The sequence below is a fragment of the Dama dama genome, chromosome 18, assembly GCF_033118175.1.
Source record: "Dama dama isolate Ldn47 chromosome 18, ASM3311817v1, whole genome shotgun sequence".
NCBI lineage: Eukaryota > Metazoa > Chordata > Mammalia > Artiodactyla > Cervidae > Dama > Dama dama.
Window position 1 is genome coordinate 89,666,926 of NC_083698.1, and position 20,234 is coordinate 89,687,159.

The window sequence follows — 20,234 nt, forward strand, 5'->3', positions numbered from 1 at the left end:
TATAATAACTGATTCACTGTGCTGTACATCTGAAACTAACACAACATTATAAATCAACTACACTCCAATAAACATTTAAAAACTGGTACGTAGAATTCAAATTAAAAAAATAAATAAATCACTTTTCACAACTTAGCTCACTAGTCTAACATCCACCTTGAGTTGCACATCACTGGAACCCTTGTTTGGGGGCCAGAGAGACATTTTGTCCATAATTTTCAAATGAAAGAAGAAAGTAACTTTTCTAAAGTAACAAAATAGCCCATGGCAGAAAGACTTGGAAAAAGAGTACAGTCATAGATGGGATATTACCTGCTTTGCACAGAGAAATATGTCCAGACAATAAAGAACCCAGAATTCTAGATTCTCATTATTAAGATAAATTGACAAGGAAAAGTAAAACTTAAACTACAAATTTGATGATTAAAAAGTAGAATGTATATTTTACTGTATAAAATTCTTATCAAAGAAAAAAGTTTCATACCAATTAGCCCTCTCATAGGTGAAATATAAAGAAGCAGAAGAAAACCCTCTGCAAACATTACTCAGAGTTGAATTTAGAAATACAGAAAGTAGCACAAATTAGATAGTCTTTACTCCAATGGAAGATCATTAAACTTACCAGCTGGGCAAAAGTTGTTACTTTTAGTCTCTTGAAAAGCTCATCTTTTTTGTACCTATAATCTGCAAAGCAGAACGGGACAAATATTTTTTCCAGGTTTATTTTGCTTTCTTGGAGGTAATAATTCTTTCTGGTCATCAAGAAATTTCATCAAGAAATGTACCCCCAAATGGTATATTTTTTCCAGTTATTTACATGTATTTCCTTGCATTACTTCATTTGATCCTCAGGATAGCCTCAGAATTAAATGTGGCAGGTGCTGTATCATTTTTGCTCTGGCCAGGAGAAGCATCCTGCTGCAAATCTAAGCTATCTTTTTGGGTCCAGTGATTTTACCTCTTCCCTTTATTTTTATTGGTCTACAATTATCCTTATTATGCTGTCTCTACTTTGACCACACTGTATTGCATGCATTTTTGTAAGTCCTTTAAATCCTTTTCAGAACAAGCAGGGGATAAATACCTGAATTTTACAAATGAGGACAGAGACCCAGAGAAGCTGAGGTGCCCTAGGTCAAAAGCTGGTAAGACATTTACACCCCACTATTCTATCTCTGTCCTAGAAAGAGAATAATTATTCCTGAGGTTACAAACTATGCTAGAAACAGAGGATGACCCTTTTTTCCTGGAGCACATTACTGGGCACAAACTTACAATCGGTCCTGATAATCTCTTGTATCAATTTTCCGTCAACTTTACCTCAGTAAAAATCAACTTAATGCAGTTTTGCAATAGGAAAAAGTTCTGGAGATCTATTGTGCAACAAAGTAAATATACTTAACAGTACTGAACTGTACACTGAAAGAGGTTACAATGATAAATCTTGTACTGTGGATTTTTTTAAAACCAAACTTAGGAAAAAAAAGAGAAATCAACTGAAAACATCAATATTTACTCAGTGCTATCTTTACAGTTCTGAGACATAACTCAAACTTTTGCATTTGTTTGTGTTAATAATTCTTCACATATTAAACAGTTTTAAGAAATACAGCCAATCTCACTTTATTATTTGTCCTACAGAGGCATGTTAAAAGCTGGCCTCCCTAAACTTTTCTGAAGAAGACTTGCCAATTCTGAAGAGTTTCCAGGATTGAACTCCTGCCCACCCCTACTCTTCACTCCTCTTCTAGGTTTATATATTGGCATCCTTGACTCCTTAAATACTACCTCATTATTTCAGAATTACTGAAGGTTAGCTGGATAATTACTTTAGTCTCATAAACAAAGAATCCTAGCAAAGGAAAGATTAAAGGTACTTAATATTATTTACTTGGTTATACTAATCATTCCCATCAATTTTCCAAAAAACCAGCACAGACCAGATAGCTACTTTGGAGGATAATGTAAGCATGGTTTACCAAACACCTTGAGACTCAAGAGTCAGGAAATGATATTATCTTAAAAACATGCCTTCTCTAAGTACCTCAAGACTCTTTCTGAGGAGGAACTAAAGCTTCTCTGTTCTAAAATGTCCTAAAGATAGCAGTTTGGCTAAAAATTGACCTTTCTTCCAGGAAATTCTTAAAACAGTTTCTTCTAGATACAACAAGGTAGCAAACCTAGATGCAAAGTAGCTTCTAAAACACATCAGGATGCAGACCCGAATAAGCTGAGCAGAAGCTTTAGAAAGTGCAACTCAACTACAGTATGTCTTTCAGTTGCCACCAACCTGCCCACCCAAAGTCATTTATGTAAATCAAAATGGCAATAAGTCAGCCAATGAAAATAGTCAATAGCTTTCAAAGTAGTTTGCACTGTGGCATTTATCCATTGCTATTCTTTTGGTATAGTTAACATAGTTGGAAATACTACTCTAGTTCTTCATGTTCTATGTACAAAATACACACATTAAAATCCTCTTTAAATAGAAATCCCCTTAAATAAGAACACAGGCGCTGCTGTTTTCTAATGATCGGCATTTCCAGCATCCTCTCATAAGCACTAGAAATTGCGCTGCACATTTGAGCCTGAACACTACATACCTGGTTCTGGTTTAGAAGGACAGCCATCATGAGGACTTTCTGACATTATTACTCAGATAAAAGATTAAGCTAGACGTCTTACAGTAAGTCTTAAATTTTATAAAAAGGATAACTTGGAAAGCTCTGTCAGTCTGTCCTTGCAAGGGCGAACAGAGCTTTAAGAATGGAGCTTCTGCTACTGTAGCTTCTCCCAGACTCTATAATGGAGACAAACAATCCTAGTTTCAGATGTGTTATCAAGTTTTGCTTCTCCAGTAAGTCTGGAGTCTAAGTGTGTCTCTCTCGAGTTACTGGAAGGACAGAGACCTAACTATCTAGGGTGCTTCACCCCGGGCCCAACCAGTGTCATCTAACCACCAGAAGCCAAGAATGGGCTTTGTGAATGGTCAATAGACACAGGGTGTCTATTTTCCCCAGGCAGAGTTGAAAGAATATTCAGATCACAAAGGAATTCTGCGTTTTCAGGGTACTGTTAAAATGCGTTATTAGCAAAGGGAAGTTGGGCTCACAGTGGAAGACAAATCAAAGGAAGTAACAGGACAAGGTTTGTGATTTCACAGAAAGACATGGCATCTAAGGTAATCTGAGAAAAGGGATGGGTTTAGGGTGTCACAAAACAAGGCAACATTCTCCTCCTTCTGACCCAAAAGAACACCTACAACAGAAGATGGGAAAAGAGAAGGAAATATTTTCCAAGATGTAGATCCCAAACCAGAATCTGAAGTAATTCTAGCTGGAGAATCAGCACAAAGTGTGTGAAACCAGGTGAGAGGAACCTCCTGTCTTACTAAATGGCAGCCCACAGCTTCTAAAGAGGGAAGGTGAAATGCGCATTTTCAAAGACTCGAACCCACAGGTATTTCTTTTGGGAGATAAGCTCCATTTAAAGTTTATATATCACAGAAACCACATTGTGCTTTTATGAGGAATATTTTAAACAGGGTTTCAGCAAGCTGGGTGGAATGGGACAATTTTTATATGGGACAAATTTTGGTGTGGATGGGTGAGTTTACACTCGGATACCTATGCTTAGGAGGTGAAAAAGGCTACAAACCAGAACAGAAGCAGGCCAGTTGAATTTTGCTCACAGTGGATGAATTAAGGATGACAACAATAAAGTTTAGGTGAGTAAACAAGATTTTTTTCATAGTTTAAAATTTTAATATCCACATACTTATGTATGTAAAGTGGAATATTTTGCAGATACATAGCATTTTAAATATAGAGCATAAATGTATAAAGTATAAAATATGTAAGAAAAAAAGGATACTGTGACATTACACATTAAAAAACAAATGTCTATAACATCAGTCCTTATAGCTGAATGTAGCAAATAACAGATTCAGCACGGAGCTGCTCCTGAGTCCATGTCTATTGTCCGGGATTTCTAATACTGCAGCAATTCAAAAGGAACAGGAACATTATCATTTAAATTAGAAGTCCTGCTATGTAAAAACAAAAGTTCTGGTGAATTCTGGGTTTGTAGTATTTTCTTCCCAGAAGGTATATTTGACCAGAGCCAGGTCCCGAACTGCTACCAATCAGAGTACCTCTCCACCGCCCTTAGCTCAACACTGCCGTAGCACGGGGCTCTCCTACTGAAGCTATGAGCAAATCCATCTTGGAAAACAGACGTCCCTGCTTCTCTGATGCTGGCCATGATGTGTACATTTTACATCTGTTTTGGACACAGATTGAAAAATTATGATTTTGTGCAAGCGCAGTGCACTCAGTGACTAGAAGCATATCTTTGGCGAAGATTAGTTTTTTAAAAGGATGTGCATGAAATATGATTTTTAATTAAAAGAAAGCTGACTGCAACGAATTTATAATGCATAACACCACTTTAAGAATAAGCTCTTTCTCACACCTCTAAGTCTTTCATGAATACTGTCGAATTCATACTAAAAAGAATGCTATGAAATAAGATATTATTACTCCTATCTCAGGTACAGAGAAAATAAGAAAATAGGAAAGATTAAGTATCTTGAATATAGATCATAAAGACTGCAGTACAATGAAACTAGAAGCTGGGGTTCTCACTGCTTAACTGGAGATTATTTCATAGTCCAACGTTAATATCTCCCATGGGATTTAAGGCAGGCAGAACGCAGACTCAAAGACCACAACCTCAGCAGCTGACCTGATGGTACAGTGTTTCCCACATCCTTCAAGGCATCTGCCATGCTCACCTGACTCCCACAGCTTTGTATGCAAGTCACCTGTAGAGTATGGTTAGGATCGTTAATAACCAACTTACAGAGCCACTATAGGGTTCCATTACCCCACACCATAAATAGTGTTACTCACTTTTTTTGATCTCTTCTAGCTTCTCAATGTATTTAGTCATACTGTTACCTAAAAAGAGAAGGATTTTAAATATGCTTTTAATGGAAGAAAATGAGGTCTGAGCCTTCCCATCCTGTTTTTACAGAACTGCAGTAGACAAATGGATCAGACATAGTAAATACTTTTTAGGATTATACGGCATTATTAAAAGATAAGGAATCCAGGGAAATGTTTTGGTCAAATGTGTTAAGCTGAGGTGCACACCCAATAAACATTAAGAAGTCCCCCCAGGCACTACAAATGATCACTTTATGCAATTTTTTTTCTTTCCAAGTTAAGCCCTTCATCCTCCATTCATTCGCCCTGTAAGCTTTTTTTGTGGGGAAGGTATGCAGAGGAAGAGAAAGAAGCAACAACCTCTGAATGTATAAAATGAGCTGCTGTGCCTGGCCAAGTAACCCTTTCCTCTTCGCTTAATCTTTGTGGTTTCCTTCTCTTCCCTGAACTTGGTCTTCCACTATTCATGCTGATACTGCAGCCTGAACTAGACCACACAGTCTGTACACCAGTATTCACCATGGATTTGATTTGCTGAGAAATAAAAGCAGATCCTCAGCACTGTGGGGAGTCCCCCACCCTCATGTTTTATGGCCTGGTTCTATAACACTAGGTTCTAGCCAAGGTGGTTTGGAGAGTTTTCATGCATTAAAACTGGGCCAGGATTCTTATGGTTTCCGAATGAACTAAAGTCTGGTTCTCAAGCCAGGGGCTATTATACTGAGCATGCTTCGATTTGATTCAGTTCAGCACAGCAAGCTCTGTCTGGTACCTAACATGTATAGCAAAAATAAAGGAACACATTAAAAAGAATTTTTCATTTCTAAAACTGTGCTCCTAACTTTTAAGCCTTGAGGGCAACTAGTCAGTTTCAGTCACAAACTTTGGGTAAAAGAAATGCTTCTGATTAATGGTATGAACTTATGTTTTCAAGCACTGTTCTGAACTTTTCTTCATGTGTAGGTGAGAAGCAGAGAAAGAAAATTCTTTTTCTGAAACCCAAAGCACATTTTCAAAAAACTTACATCACTTGTTATTATTAAATCTATACCATCATGGAATAAAATTTCACTGAGTTAAAACATTCTTTTTTCATCTGACAACGCACAGTCCCCAGATCAGAACCGAAGAGCAGGACTGATTCAGTGTGGCCCTGGACCCAGACCGTATCCTTCCAAAAGCTCAGAGACGTGACAGTAGTAGGGCTGCTCAGAAGGCCTGAGGCTTCTCAAGACAGACACTGAGAATACCCCAGAAAAGATCCAAAAAGGACCAAAGACCAAGGCTGGAATCAAATATGATCTTTTCTAGGTTCTTCAGGCTGGAATGAACCTGAGATGTTGACCAGATCTCCACAGTGGAAACCATGAATCCTTCCCAGACTCACAGCCTCTCCTGTGGAACTGTGCACTTGGGCGGGAACTCAACTGGTCAGTACTCAGCTTAGAAGACAGGGCAAATGGCATGCTCTGCCCTGTCCCACAGTCTTATTCTTAAACGACTTTATAGGAGCTTCTGGTTGCATGTTCCTGGGCCCCTTACAGTGCCAGGCTATTGACGTGCCAGTTAGTTTCTTTTCGTTGGAGAAGCTTCAGGACTCCTTCCAGAACTGTTGAAAAACTGAGGTACAAAAAGGTCCACTGACTTGACTGGAGACATAGCAAGTTAGTAACTAAGTCAAGATTAATATTCCCAACCTCCTGGTTTCTAACATGGCTCACAGAAACACACTGCTTCTCTAGCTGTGCTGTTTTAAAAACATGATTTCACTGTGAGGTAAATATGTAGGAAGTGTTACTTTCTTCATAGTAGCAGGTGGGAACCATTTCATGCTCTCAAATTCCCTGAGGCATGCTATGCATGGGAAATAATAGCCAGCCTTATCATATAGTCTTTATTATTAAAACACTGCATTTCCAGTCTATAGCAGTTTCCACTAACAATGTGTCTAAAATCCATTTCTCAGTCAGTTAACAACATTTTCAGAATATTTACACAGCACTTCATCTTTGTACCAGCAGAGCCTCACAATGACCCTGTGAGGTATGTTTTCATTCCTACTGATTATTTTTTCCACTAAAAGAGACGGCAGAGAAACAAAGTCTTTTGCAGAGGTGTACAAATACTTGGCAAAATTAAGAACAAATCTAAGAGTGCTATTGATAAGAAGCTTTTTTCATTATGGCTATTCATTGTTTCCTGTAGGGGGGAAATAAAAGAAAATGGAAGATTTCTGCATTGCTTTAATTGGAGAAATGACTAAGCAACACACAAAAAAATCCCTAAAAATGATTTTAGAAAGTATGAAAAGTAGTATTTTTACCCCACTTCATGTACTGCTTGTATCTTAACTAAGCAGCTCATCTTACTGGATCTAATTTCATCTGAAAACAGCTTTTTGACTACCTTTTAAAAAGAATACAAATGAATCAATTTTATAATTGACTTATTTATAAACATATTTTTACTTTATACAAAAGTAAGGAGGCTAAAAGACTATCAACAGAATAATTTTTTTTAATTGAAATTACACATTACTGCCAGATAAATTTTCCTAGACAAGACTTTGATTAAAAAAGAAAGTCAGTGGCTCCCCACTGCTTACTGACTGAAGTTTAAACTCCTTGTTCTACTGCTGAAGACACCAACATCTTACTACCTCTTCAATCTTGCCTTAATTACTAAACTTGACAAACTCGCTGTGAGTCTTTGGCACTCTAACATGTCACCTTGCCCACGTAATCATAATAGCTCACCCAGCTGGAAGTGACCTTTCCCTCCTCTGAACTTCTACAGAACTCAGCTTACCAGTCACAGGGCATTTATCATTATACTGCCTTATTTGTGTGTAAGTCGTATCTATCTTATTATACTGAAAGCCTAAAATAACTACACACACATAGACACACAAACACACACACAGAATACCTTTATCCTTTCCATTGCTAGTGTTGGAGGCACTCAAAAATATTTGCTAAATGAGAAATACTATGAAGATTTACTAGTTGAAGAATCCTTATAATGGATCATATTATAATGTAAATAATCATACCCTAATTTGCTTTGAGTTTTTGGACGCCTGATTTTCTCTAAGCTATACACAACTTGATTTATATATAGTACATATATGTTACATACTACTTAAATGACCAAATTGTTTCAGGACTCAGGTAACAGAAAGGTGGTATAAGGTGGTATTTAGCCTCTACTTAGTTTATAATTTAAGTTGCAAAAAAAGATATATAAAAAGGCTTTACAAGTGGAATCAAGAGAAAAAGACAACTCAACTATATTGATATTGCTAAGCAAAGATACAGCACAATCAATGAACTGAGGGGCTCATTCATTAGAGTTTTTCCTTTGTTTTCCTATAATGTAATAACCTTATTTGTACTGAGCCAGTAAGAAAAGCAAGTGATTTTGAGCAGCAGTAATCTAAAGTGGTTAAGATTTATAAGGCAGGAACTCAGTTGCTAAGAGACAATTCCACTGCTTTATTTTTCTTCAATATTTCCCTCCTCTATGGAGAAGTTCTTTTGGCTCGGAAGGAGCAGAAAGCGTGAAAAGAGGCACAGAGGTCCTTTGTTAATCTCAATAAGTTATACGAGCGCATAGTGCTTTCTGGTTTGTAAAAGGCTTTCACATACATTTCTTCCTTTGGCATAAGAAACAGAATTAAATACCAAGTAAAGATGAAGAGTACCTAGTCTGTAATGAGTTTCAGTGCTTAAGATCAAGGCTATTAGCAGATATTCAGGAAAAGTAAAGACTAAGAAGAAAAAAAGGAAATGACTAGTTTGTATAGAGATAAGAAAAGTAAGGTGAATTTTTAAAAATTTTAAAATGGCTAGAAAAGACTGAGTGGAAATAGTCTATGGAATTTTAGAAAGCTAAAGAAATTTGAAATTAGATTGAATATAGATTGAAACGAGAGAATAATGCCAGAAATGAAAGAGTGTAGGAGACTAACAAAGGGAGAGCCCTGTGGTTTGGAAATTGTCCCTTAATCAGCCTGCAGGGCTACAGAGCAGAAACCCAGAGAGGGTGCTTGAGAATACACAAGGACCCTGCGGTGGTGACTGAACAAAATGCCGGCAGGGATTTCATCGGAAGCATAATCCATTCCGGGCACAGTCTGGCAGTGCTGGGGAGCTGGGAAGATACACTCAGGCACCTATGGAACAAAAGAAATATTTGAAGTTCAAAATAATTCTGATATTTCTAGCCATGGCTATACAATGGTGTTTGAATTTATAAGAGAAGTAGTGTCAGAAGGACAGAAATAAAATATTGTCTTTACCCAGGAAGAAGATATCTGGCTTTGAAGAACTCAGTGGAAGGCGATTTGGGTGAAGACTGGAGATGCCACAAAATTCTTGATTTCTTGGGATTAACTCTGAATTGCTCACTGTTTGGTAAGAAAAGATTAAAGACCCATCTATTTAGCCTAGAAATGAGAAATGCTCATTTGTTCCTGTGCCTATTTCTACTGCTCTGACTGCAGAGCTTAAAATCATACCTCAGACAGGAATTCCTTACTTTTACTTGACCTTTAGAGTCAGTCTGGTGTTTTCACAGTCAGGATTCCTCACACTTTTCGCCTTATGGCAGACATACATAAGTGATAACATTTGGACACAACACTGAGGTTTGGGCTGTCTCAGGCCCTGACGGCTAGCCAGAGGGCTAAAGAGATCCGTATCCTGGCTCATAACCCACAGGCCACTGTACTGAATATACAGAGAGGTAAGCCACACACACACAAATGAATAGAAAGAAATGAAAATCTTTCCCTTAAATTGACTTTAACATAATTTTTAAAATCCGAAACAAAAAATCAAACACTAGAATTACATTTCTTCCATACTGATATTAAAATACACTGGGTTTCCGGCAATGAAACACACTTTGGCCTTCCAAAGGTATTATAAAACTAGACTTCTGTTTCCAGGAAGATGAGGTAGGATGTACTTTTCTCTATTCCTCCAGCTAAGTACAACAAAATCCCCAGATGACCCACAAAACAGGAGGAAATATCTGCAAATTATCCTTCAGATAAGGGTCTACTATCCAGGGTATATAACAGAACTCCTGTAACTCAACAATAAAAAGAAAAATAACCCAACTGAAAAAAGAAAACAGGCCAAGGATATGAATAGCCATCTCTCCGCAGATGTATAATTGCCAATAAGCACATTAAAAGGTGCTCAACATCATTACTCATTAGGAAAATGCAAATCAAAACCACAATGAAAATACCACTTCACACCCACAAAGATGGCTATAATCAAAACAATGGACAACAAGTATTGTTGAGGATGTGGAGAAAAAAAGAGCCCTCCTACACTGCTGGTGGGAATGCAAAGTGCAGCTGCTTTGGAACACAGTTTGGCAGTTCCTCAAAAAACTAAACACAGAGTTAACATCTGACCAAGAATTCAACTTCTAGGTATATAACCAAGAGAACTGAAAACAGGTTCACACAAAAACATGTATACTAATGTTTTAGCAGCATTATGGTCAAAAAGCATAAATAAACCAAACATCTATCAAATGATGAGCAGATACACCAATTGTGGTGCTGTGCTTAGTCGCTCGGTTGTGTCCAACTCTTTGTGATTCCCATGGGCTGTAGCCCACCAGGCTCCTCTGTCCATGGGGATTCCCCAGGCAAAAATACTAGAGTGGGTTGCCATGCCCTCCTCCAGGGAATCTTCCCAACTCAGGGGTCAAACCCAGGTCTCCCGCACAGCAGGCAGATTCTTTACCATCTGAGACATCAGGAATAGCTATATAAAAGAATACTGTTTAGCATTAAAATATTGACACATGCTAGAACAATGATGAACCTTGAAAACATTATGCTAAGTGAAAGAAGTCAGACACAAAGGTCACATGTTGTATGATTCCATTTTTATGAAATATTCAGAAGAGGCAAAGTCATAGATACAAAACATAGATTGGTGATTACCAGGAACTGGTAAAAGTAAGGCATAGGAAATGACTGCTTTGGGTATGGGGTTTCTTTATGGGATGACAGAAATATTCGGGTGGTGCAAGTGGTAAAGAATCTGCCTGCAAATGCAGGAGATGCAACAGATGTGGGCTTGATCCCTGAGTTGGGAAGATTCTCCTGGAGAAGGAAATGGAAACCCACTCCAGTATTCTTGCCTGGAAAATCTCATGAACAGAGGAGCCTGGCAGGCTATAGTTGCAGGCTACATGGGGCTGTAAAGAGTCAGACATGACTGAGCGTGCACACACACACACACACACAGAAATATTCTACAGTTGATAGTATTGATGGTTTGACAACCTTGTGAATGTTCTAAAAACGTCTGAATTGTACATTTGTAAAGGTTGAATTTTATGGTATGTAAATTATATCTTAAGAAAACATACCCAGTTAAAAAAAAAGATTGAATGGAAAAAGAAAATCCTGGATGGGGTAAATTAAGAGTTTGGGATTAGAAGCTACATATTACTATATATAAAATAGATAAACAAGGTCCTACTGTATAGCACAGGCAACTATATTCAATAGCTTATAATAACCTATAATGGAAAGGAATCTGAAAAAGAAAATATATTTTATGTATATATACATATATGTATAAAACTGAGTCATTGCTATACACTAGAAACTAACATGACATTATAAATCAACTATACTTAAAATTTAAAAAAATACTGGACATTATATATAAAACAAACATAAGACAACTCTGATAGGTGGAGCAAGGAAGGCAGATTGGCTAGGGACTTTGGGACCTGAGCAATGACATAATGGTTGAGTTAACCTGGGTGTGTGTGTGTTTGGTTTTTGTCTCATTACCCTCAACTTGGAGCTGAAAAAGCCAGAAATCCAAAAATACCAACAGATGGAAAAATTCCTAACAAAAATCTGCTATCTCCAGCCAAAGGACAGCAAGACAGAAAACTATCAGATAATAACTGCCTTATTCCAGTTGCATTCCACAGAAAAGCTATGTCTTACCCTTACCTGCCCACAAAGGCCAGATGGAGAATCTTGATTTTCATCTTTGTTGGGTTGTGATGAGATGCTATCAGAGTACCAAAAAGGAGGATAAGAGGCTGGGGCTGAAAATGTACTCAAAGATACAACTGCTGAAACCTTTTCAAATTTGTTCTCAGTCCCTGGTGGCTTAGACGGTAAAGAATCTGCCTGCAATTTGGGAGACCCAGGTTTGATGCCTGGGTTGGGAAGATCTGGAGAAGGGAATGGCAATCTACTGCAGTATTCTTGCCTGGAGAATTCCGTGGACAGAGGCTACAGTCCATGGGGTTGCAGTCAGACACGCCTGAGAGACTAACACTTTGAATAATAGAAGGAAATACTATTTGGTGTTTACTCCAAGGAAATCCACAGCAAGATGTTATCATAGTCAAACTTCTGAAAACTAAAGAAAGAAATCTTGAAAGCAGCAACAGAAGAATGACACCTGACCTATATGGGAAAAACAGTTTGAATAACAGGAGATTTCTCATCAAAAATCAGGTGTCCAGAAGAAAGTGGCACAATATTTTTCAAGTGCTGGAAGGAAAGAACTGTTAACTGGAATCCTATACGAAGAGAAGATACCCTTTAGGAAAGAAAAGAAATCAAGACATTCTCATTAAGGAAAACTAAGAGAAATTGTTACCAGTAGACCTATCCTAAAGAATGGTTAAACGAAGCTCTCTAATTAGAAAGGAAAAGATAAAAGACGGTATCTCAGAATATCATGAAAAAAAGAATTCACTAAGCAAAACTATGCCTCTTTTTAAGTACCCATGGAACATATACCAAGATAGACCATATCCTAGACAATAAAATAAACATCAATACATTTAAAAAAATTATATATACAGAGTACGTTCTCTAACCACAGTGGTATCAAACTGGAAGTCATTAACAGAAAGATAACAGGAAAATCTCCAAATACTTGTAACTAAATAGCATACTTCTAAATAATCCATGGATCAAAGAAGAAGTCTTAAGAGAGATAAAAAGATACACTGATGTGAATGAAAATGAAAATTCAACATATAAAAATTTTTGAGACACAGCTATTAATCAGTGCTGAGAGAAATTTGTATTACTAACTATATGCATTAAAAAGAGGAAAAGTCTTAAATCAATAATCTAAATGCCTACCTCAAGAATCTAGAAACAAGAGCAAAATAAACCCAAAGCAAGTAGAAGAAAGGAAATAATAAAGAGAAAAACCAATAAAATTTAAAACAGAAAACACAGAAAATTGATGAAACCAAAAGCTAGTTCTTTGAAAAGATCAATAAAATGGATAAATCTGTAGTGAAGAAAAAAAAGGCACAAATTACCAATGTCAGTAATGAAACAAAGGCTTCACTTCAGACATTACAGATATCAGAAGGATAACAAGGAAATGCTACAAACAACTCTATGCACATAAATTTGAAAACTTGGATGAAATGTACTAATTCCTCAAAAAACACAAACCCATAACTCATCTAATATGAAACAATTTGAATATCCTCTTAATTATTAAAAAATTAAATTCAAAATTTTAAAACTCTCAAAAAAGAAGTCTCCAGATACAACAGTTTTATTGGAGAATTCTACCAAATGTTTAAGAAAGAATTGACAATAATAATACACAATCTTTTCCAGAAAAACAGAACAGGAGGGAATACTTCCCAACTCATTTTATGAGACCAGTATTATAACAATACTAAAACCAGACAAAGACAATCCAAAACAAACCAAAACTACAACCAATGTCCCTCATGAATATAGACACAAAAATCTTTAATGAAATAATAAATAGACTTCAGTAATATATAATAAGAATTATTATACCATGATTAAGTGAGGTTTATTCAATAAATGCAAAACTAGTACAATATTTAAAAATCAATACAAGTAATCCACTATATTATCAAGATAAAGAAAAAATACATATGATAATATCAATTGAGGTAGTAAAAAAGTATTCAGTAAAATTCAATTGTCATTCAGGATTAAAACTCTCAGAAAAATAGAATAGGAGGAAACCCCCTCAACCTGACACAGCTAACATTATCCTTAATGATGAAAGACAATGATTTCCCTCTAAGTCTGGGGTAAAGATAAGGATGTTTGCTCCAATCACTCTCATTTAACATAGTTCTGCCAGTTCTGACCAGTGCAATAAGACAATAAAAGGAAATAAACACATGTAGACTGGAAAGGAAAAAATAAAACTTTCTTTTTTTAGATGACGTGATTGTCTGCATAGAAAAGCCCAAGAAATCTACCAAAAACTCCTCCCTTACCTAATAAGTACTTTTAGCAATGTCTCTGGATACAAGTTAAATACACAAAATTAAGCTGTATTTCTATATGCTAGCAATGAAAACATGGGACGCTGAAATTTAAAAATACAATACCATTTAAAATTGCCCAGAAAAAGAGAAATATTTATCTGTAAATCCAAAAAAAATGTATAGGATTTATATGCTGAAAACTGTACAATGCTGATGAAAGAAACAAAGAGTGAAGTATATGGAGAGAAATAGCATATTAATGGAATGTAAGACTCAACATAGTAACGTGTCAATTTTCCCCAAATTGCTAAGACAGGTTGAGTAAATTCCTATCAAATGTATAGCAATATTTTTAAAGTGTAAATAAGATTATTCTACAGTTTACATGGAAAGGCAAAGGAATTAGAGTAGCTAAAGTAATTTTGTAAAGAAAAATAAAGTGGGAATAATCCATCTAACCAATATCCAATTTACTATATACAGCTACGGTAATCAAGACTGTGGTACTGGCAAAGGGATGGACACAGAAATCAATGGAACAGAATACAGAAACCAGAAATAGATCCACATAAATATGCCTACTGGTTTTCAACAAAGGTGAACATATAATTCAATGGAAGAAATGCAACCTTTTAAACAAATGGTGCTAGATAAATTGGACATCCACAAGCAAAAGTTAATCTCAATCTAAGTTGCACATCTTATACAGAAATTACCTCAAAATGTATCATGGACTTACATATAAACCTAAAATACGTAACTTTTAGAAAAAATTATGATAGAAAATCTTTGGGATCTAAGTTAGGCAAAGCATTCTTAGGCTGGACAACAAAAGCAGGATCCATAAAAGGAAATACTGATATCCTGGATTTTACCCAGATTAAAAACTTTTGCTCTTTGAAAGACCCTATTAGGAGGATAAAAAGACAGGCTACAGACTGGCAGAAACTATTTGCAAACCATGTATCCAACAAAGGACTAGTAGCTAGGATATATAAAGAACACTCAAAACTCAACAACTAAAAAGCAAGCAATCCAATTAGAACATGGACAAAAAACAAACATTTCAGTGAAGATGAAATACAGATATACAGATGGCAAATAAGCACACAAAGAGATATTCAACATCATAAGTCATTAGAGAAATGCAAAACACAAGGGCAATGATATGTTACTATACATCTATCAGAATGACTAAAATTAAAAATGGCAACACCACCAAATGCTAAGGACATGGAGAAACTGGATCACACTGCTGATGGGAGTGTAAAATGGTCCAGTCACTCTGGAAAACAGTTCGGCAGTTTCTTAAAACACTACAAATGCAACTGCCAAACAACCTAGTAACTGCACTTCTGGGCACTAATCCCAGAGAAATGAAGGCTTATTTTCACACAAAAATCTGTATACAAATGTTTATAGCACATTTACTTGTAACAGTCAAAAAGGGGAAACGATTCAACTGTCCTTCAATAGGAAAATGATTAAACTTGCGACTCTCTGTGATCCCATGGATAGTAGCCCACCAGGCTCCTCTGTCCATGGAACTTCCCAGGCAAGAATACTGGAGAGGGTTGCCATTTCCTATTCCAGGAGATTGAACCTGAGTCTCTTGCATCTCCTGCATTGGCAGGCAGATTCTGTACCACTCTGCCACTTGTGAAGCCCATGGTGCATCCATACTATGGAATATTCCTAAGAAGTGATGTCATTTAGTCGTGTCCAACTCTTTGCGACCCCACAGACTGTAACCTACCAGGATCCTCCATCATGGGATTTTCCAGGCAAGAATACTGGAGTGGGTTGCCATTTCCTTCCCCAGGGGATCTTCCCAACCCAGGGATCGAACCTGGGTCTCCTGCGATGCAGGGAGCTGCTGCTGCTAAGTCACTTCAGTCATGTCCAACTCTGTGCGAGCCTGTAGATGGCAGCCCACCAGGCTCCACCATTCCTGGGATTCTCCAGGCAAGAACACTGGAGTGGGTTGCCATTTCCTTCTCCAATGCATGAAAGTGAAAAGTGAAAGTGAAGTCGCTCAGTCGTGTCCAACTCTTAGTGACCCCATGGACTGCAGCCTACCAGGCTCCTCTGTTCATGGGATTTTCCAGGCAAGAGTACTGGAGTGGGGTGCCATTGCCTTCTCTGCACTGCAGAGAGACTCTTTACCATCTGAGCCACCACTCAGGAATAAAAAGGGATGAACTACTAATACATGCAACAACCTGGTTAAATCTCCAGAGAACTTCCTGAGGGAAAAATCCAGTCAAAGTTATATACTGTATGATTCCATCTATATAGAAGCTGTGAAATGACAAAATTATAGAAGTGGAGAGCAGATTGGTGGGAGCCAGGGGTTAAGGAGCAGGTGAGGGTGGAAAGTGAATATGAAGCATCCTTGTGGTCATGGGAAAAAAGTTCTATATCCAGACTCTATCTATCAAGGTCAGTATCTTGGTTGGGGTAGTGCAGTATAGTTTTGCAAGATGTTACTATAGGAAATTGGTAAAGTACATGGAATCTCTGTTTTACTTCTTACCATTCCATGTGAATCAACAATGACCTCAAAAGCCCAGATGGTAAAGAATCTACCTGCAATGCAGGAGACCTGGGTTCGACCCCTGGGTTGGGAAGATCCCCTGGAGAAGGGAAGGGCAACCCACTCTAGTATTCTTGCTGGAGAATTCCAGGCAAGAATGGACAGAGGAGCCTGGTGGGCTACTGTCCATGGGGTCACAAAGAGTCGGACACAACTTAGTGACTAACACTATCTCCTGACACTAACAAGTTTAATTAACAAAAACACTAGATTAAAAAATCTCAGAATATACAAGGATATAGGCAATTACTTTGTATTATAAAAAGAATATACAAATATCTCAATTTCCAAAAAACTGAATTATTTTCAGGTATCATAATTGAGTCAAACTTTGGTTATGAGTTGAGGAACTGAAGAGAAAGAAATAGGTTTTCATTCACAAAACACAATTCAATTTCCAGGAGGGAAAAAAAAATGATGTTATAAACAAATCTATATAGCTGAAAAACATCTCAGCTCTTACAAATTTTAATTTTAAGAAGGCATTAAGCAGTCTTTAAAACATTATCTGTACTTCTCAGAGAAAATATGGTATTTTTAATAAAAGTACTTCCCTCTCAGAATAACTTTTTCCAGAAGGGTGGGTTCACAGTTGCAATTATGGGGAGATAGATAGAGATGCAGAAGCTGAGGGCATTGGTGGTAGAAGAAATGAGGCTGGAGGAAATAACTGGGATAGCCAAAGACACAGTACACAGGACCTCAGGCCAGGTCTCCAAAGTTGACCTCTTTATCCTGCACACAATCCTAGTTCTGTCTCCTTTATTGAATTTTAAGTAAATCTCATAATCTCTGGACTAAGATTTCCTCTTCCTCAAAGACAGAGATAACATTTTTTACCTCCTCCCATAAAACAGGATATTTACAAGGACAGATATCTGAATAGCACAAAAATGTTTGAAAGAAAGGTCCCAAAAAATAGTATCTGCAAAGCCGGCTCATTTAAAACATTTAAATCTATTTTATATGTGGGAAAATGCATAACAGAAGACAATAATTTTGAAGAAGACTAGGAGAAAGAGAAAGAAAATGAATGAGATTTAAACAGTCAACATCTCAGTTTATCTTCTCAGTTGTTTTGAGGTTATTGGTAGAAAATTCTGTATTGCTAAAGGCATGTGGTACTCCAATCTACTAGCAAAACCATCTTAATAGGATGGATTTTCCACAGCAGACTTTAAGAGGTTGAAAAAAACTAAACAAACAACCAAAATCTCACAAGACTGCAAATCCACCAGGGGTTTGGGGAGTGGTTTTCATCCTGACACTGAAAAATGTCAACAGCATGGAAATAAGCAGTAATGCACTCTTAAATTTCATTTTACCTGAATTGCAGCACTAATTTAATTTTGTCTGGTATTTTAGTTACTCATTCAAGTTTGTCTGCCTCCACTTGAATCTAAGCTCTTTGATTGCAATAATCAACTGTTCACACTCATCTTTACATGTCCCATAGCCCAGAACTTTGCATGTAGCTGTACTCTGCAAATAGGGAATTGAACAAACATGCACAAAGTATAATCAATTGCTCCCAGTTTTAAGCAATATACTTAAATTGCTTAACATACTTAAAGGTGTTCCAAGATAGAGGTGACATCCTCATATTTTTATTAGCCTCAGTCCTGTAACTTATTAAACAATGTTTTTTTTAATCAGTTTCGCAATTTATAGTAAGCTCAATTATGTGAATGGAGTTTTCAAAGATAATCTGAAAAATAGCTTTCATAAGTCCTGAACTCAGAAAGACATCAGACAAGACAGTGAGAAACTTTTAGCTATGATTTGTATCAGGCATGACATACTGCTTTTTGTCAATAATCAGCTATTAAGATTTTTTTTAAAAGTTCTAATTTGCTAATCTTTACTCACCAGTGTCTAGTCTTGATTTGACATGCTGATACCTTGGGTTTTGTGGTATCCTTCTGGTTAGATACTAAAAAATAAGAAAATTCACAAATAATTGGGTTAATGTTGGGAAAGGGATAATATACTTTAACAATTAGAACAAATTCTAAAATTTAATTGAATTTAAAGATGGAAGGAGCTCTAGAGGTCCAACAAGGCTCTTCACTACAGCTTCTCCACAGGTGAAGATGGTTATCATGTTCTGTCAAAATATTTCCGTATTTTGTCAAAATAATCTCATAGCACTGTGCAATTAGGAAAAAAGCTCTTGAAAATGATTTCCGACACTGAGCCAAAATTGATCTAATTTCCACCCAGTCCACTGATACAACCTAGAATGAACCATTCCACCCTGCCTCAAGCAAGCCATTAAAATAACTAAAGGCAGCTCTTTTCTCCTTTTTGATTTTCCCCTTTAGATGATGATTTGAAGGCTGTCTTTTCTGGATGCCCTCTAGATTTTATCTATACAACCCCTAAAAAATGGCACGCAGACCTGAGCACGCTGCCCAGATGTTGCCAGGTCAGGACCCGGTTTGGCAGGTCTTTCCTGCAACTCCCCTTGAGTTGAAGCTTCACAGATGTCACCGTGATGGCATCTGCTCTCACAGCAGCTGGGGCGTATCATGGGCTCAGGGAAAGTTTATGGTCAGTAAAAAGCTGTCAGGTCTCCCCTGTCCTGTGCTTTGGTAGTAAATCTGAATCCAAGTACAAGGCATTTACCCATATTAAATTTCAGTGGCATTTTCAAAAGCCATTGAAAGAGGGAAGGCTAATGAATAAAGACATTACAAAATACAGTTTTCTTGCTCAGGCTTTTTTTCTGGCCTATAAGTATGAAAAGCAGATGTTCCAAAAAGAAAAAAGAAAAGCAGATGTTCAGTGACAGGTAGCAGCGGAATCTGAGATTAGAACTGGGTAATACCTCTCTAGCTTCATTTTCTGTTCTCTCCCACATGTTCCTGGGTTGAAGTTGCCCAAATGTTCTCCAAATGTACCAGGTTCACTCAGGTTTCCAGTCTTAGCAAATTGTCAACTTGTCCATGAGTAAAACTTCACTTCCTCTATAAAGGTGTCCAGGGTGAAATTAGCTACTTTCTCCCTGGCTACTAGAGGACTGAACCCTGCACTATTGTTTATACCTTGACCTTCTTTTCTAGTCTAGGATTTCCTTGAGGGTAGGAATGATAACTCACTCAAATTTGTTTTTATCCAGGACCTAGCACATGGAGGGCACATTTACTGATATTCAACCAATAAATAAATATCTAGAATGAGGATCTTGTTGTTGTTTGCTGTTCAGTTGCTGAGTTGTGTCCTATTCTTTCTGACCCCATGGACTGCAGCATGCCAGGCTTCCCTATCCTTCACCATCTCCTGGAGCTTGCTCAAATTTGTGTCCATCAAGTTGGTGATGCCATCCAACCATCTTGTCCTCTTACCACCCCTTCTCCTCCGACCTTCAATCTTTCCCAGCATCAGGGTCTTTTCTAACG

General features: G+C 37.2%; 1 protein-coding gene across 4 annotated transcripts in view; it reads right to left on the reverse strand.

Moving 5' to 3' along the window:
* CEP41 (centrosomal protein 41) overlaps nt 1–20,234 on the reverse strand; it is a 47,870-nt gene that overhangs the window by 13,701 nt on the left and 13,935 nt on the right. The window contains exons 2-7 of one of the 4 annotated variants that reach the window (XM_061165805.1): nt 18,703–18,766; nt 9,250–9,357; nt 7,878–9,123; nt 4,914–4,961; nt 4,796–4,825; nt 623–684 (exon numbers count right to left, since the gene is read on the reverse strand). In XM_061165805.1, the coding sequence (XP_061021788.1) occupies nt 623–684; nt 4,796–4,825; nt 4,914–4,953 (132 nt within the window). In that variant the 5' untranslated portion in view covers nt 4,954–4,961; nt 7,878–9,123; nt 9,250–9,357; nt 18,703–18,766. The remainder of the gene's footprint in view (nt 1–622; nt 685–4,795; nt 4,826–4,913; nt 4,962–7,877; nt 9,124–9,249; nt 9,358–18,702; nt 18,767–20,234) is intronic. The other 3 variants (XM_061165806.1, XM_061165803.1, XM_061165804.1) reach the window with 3 other exon arrangements.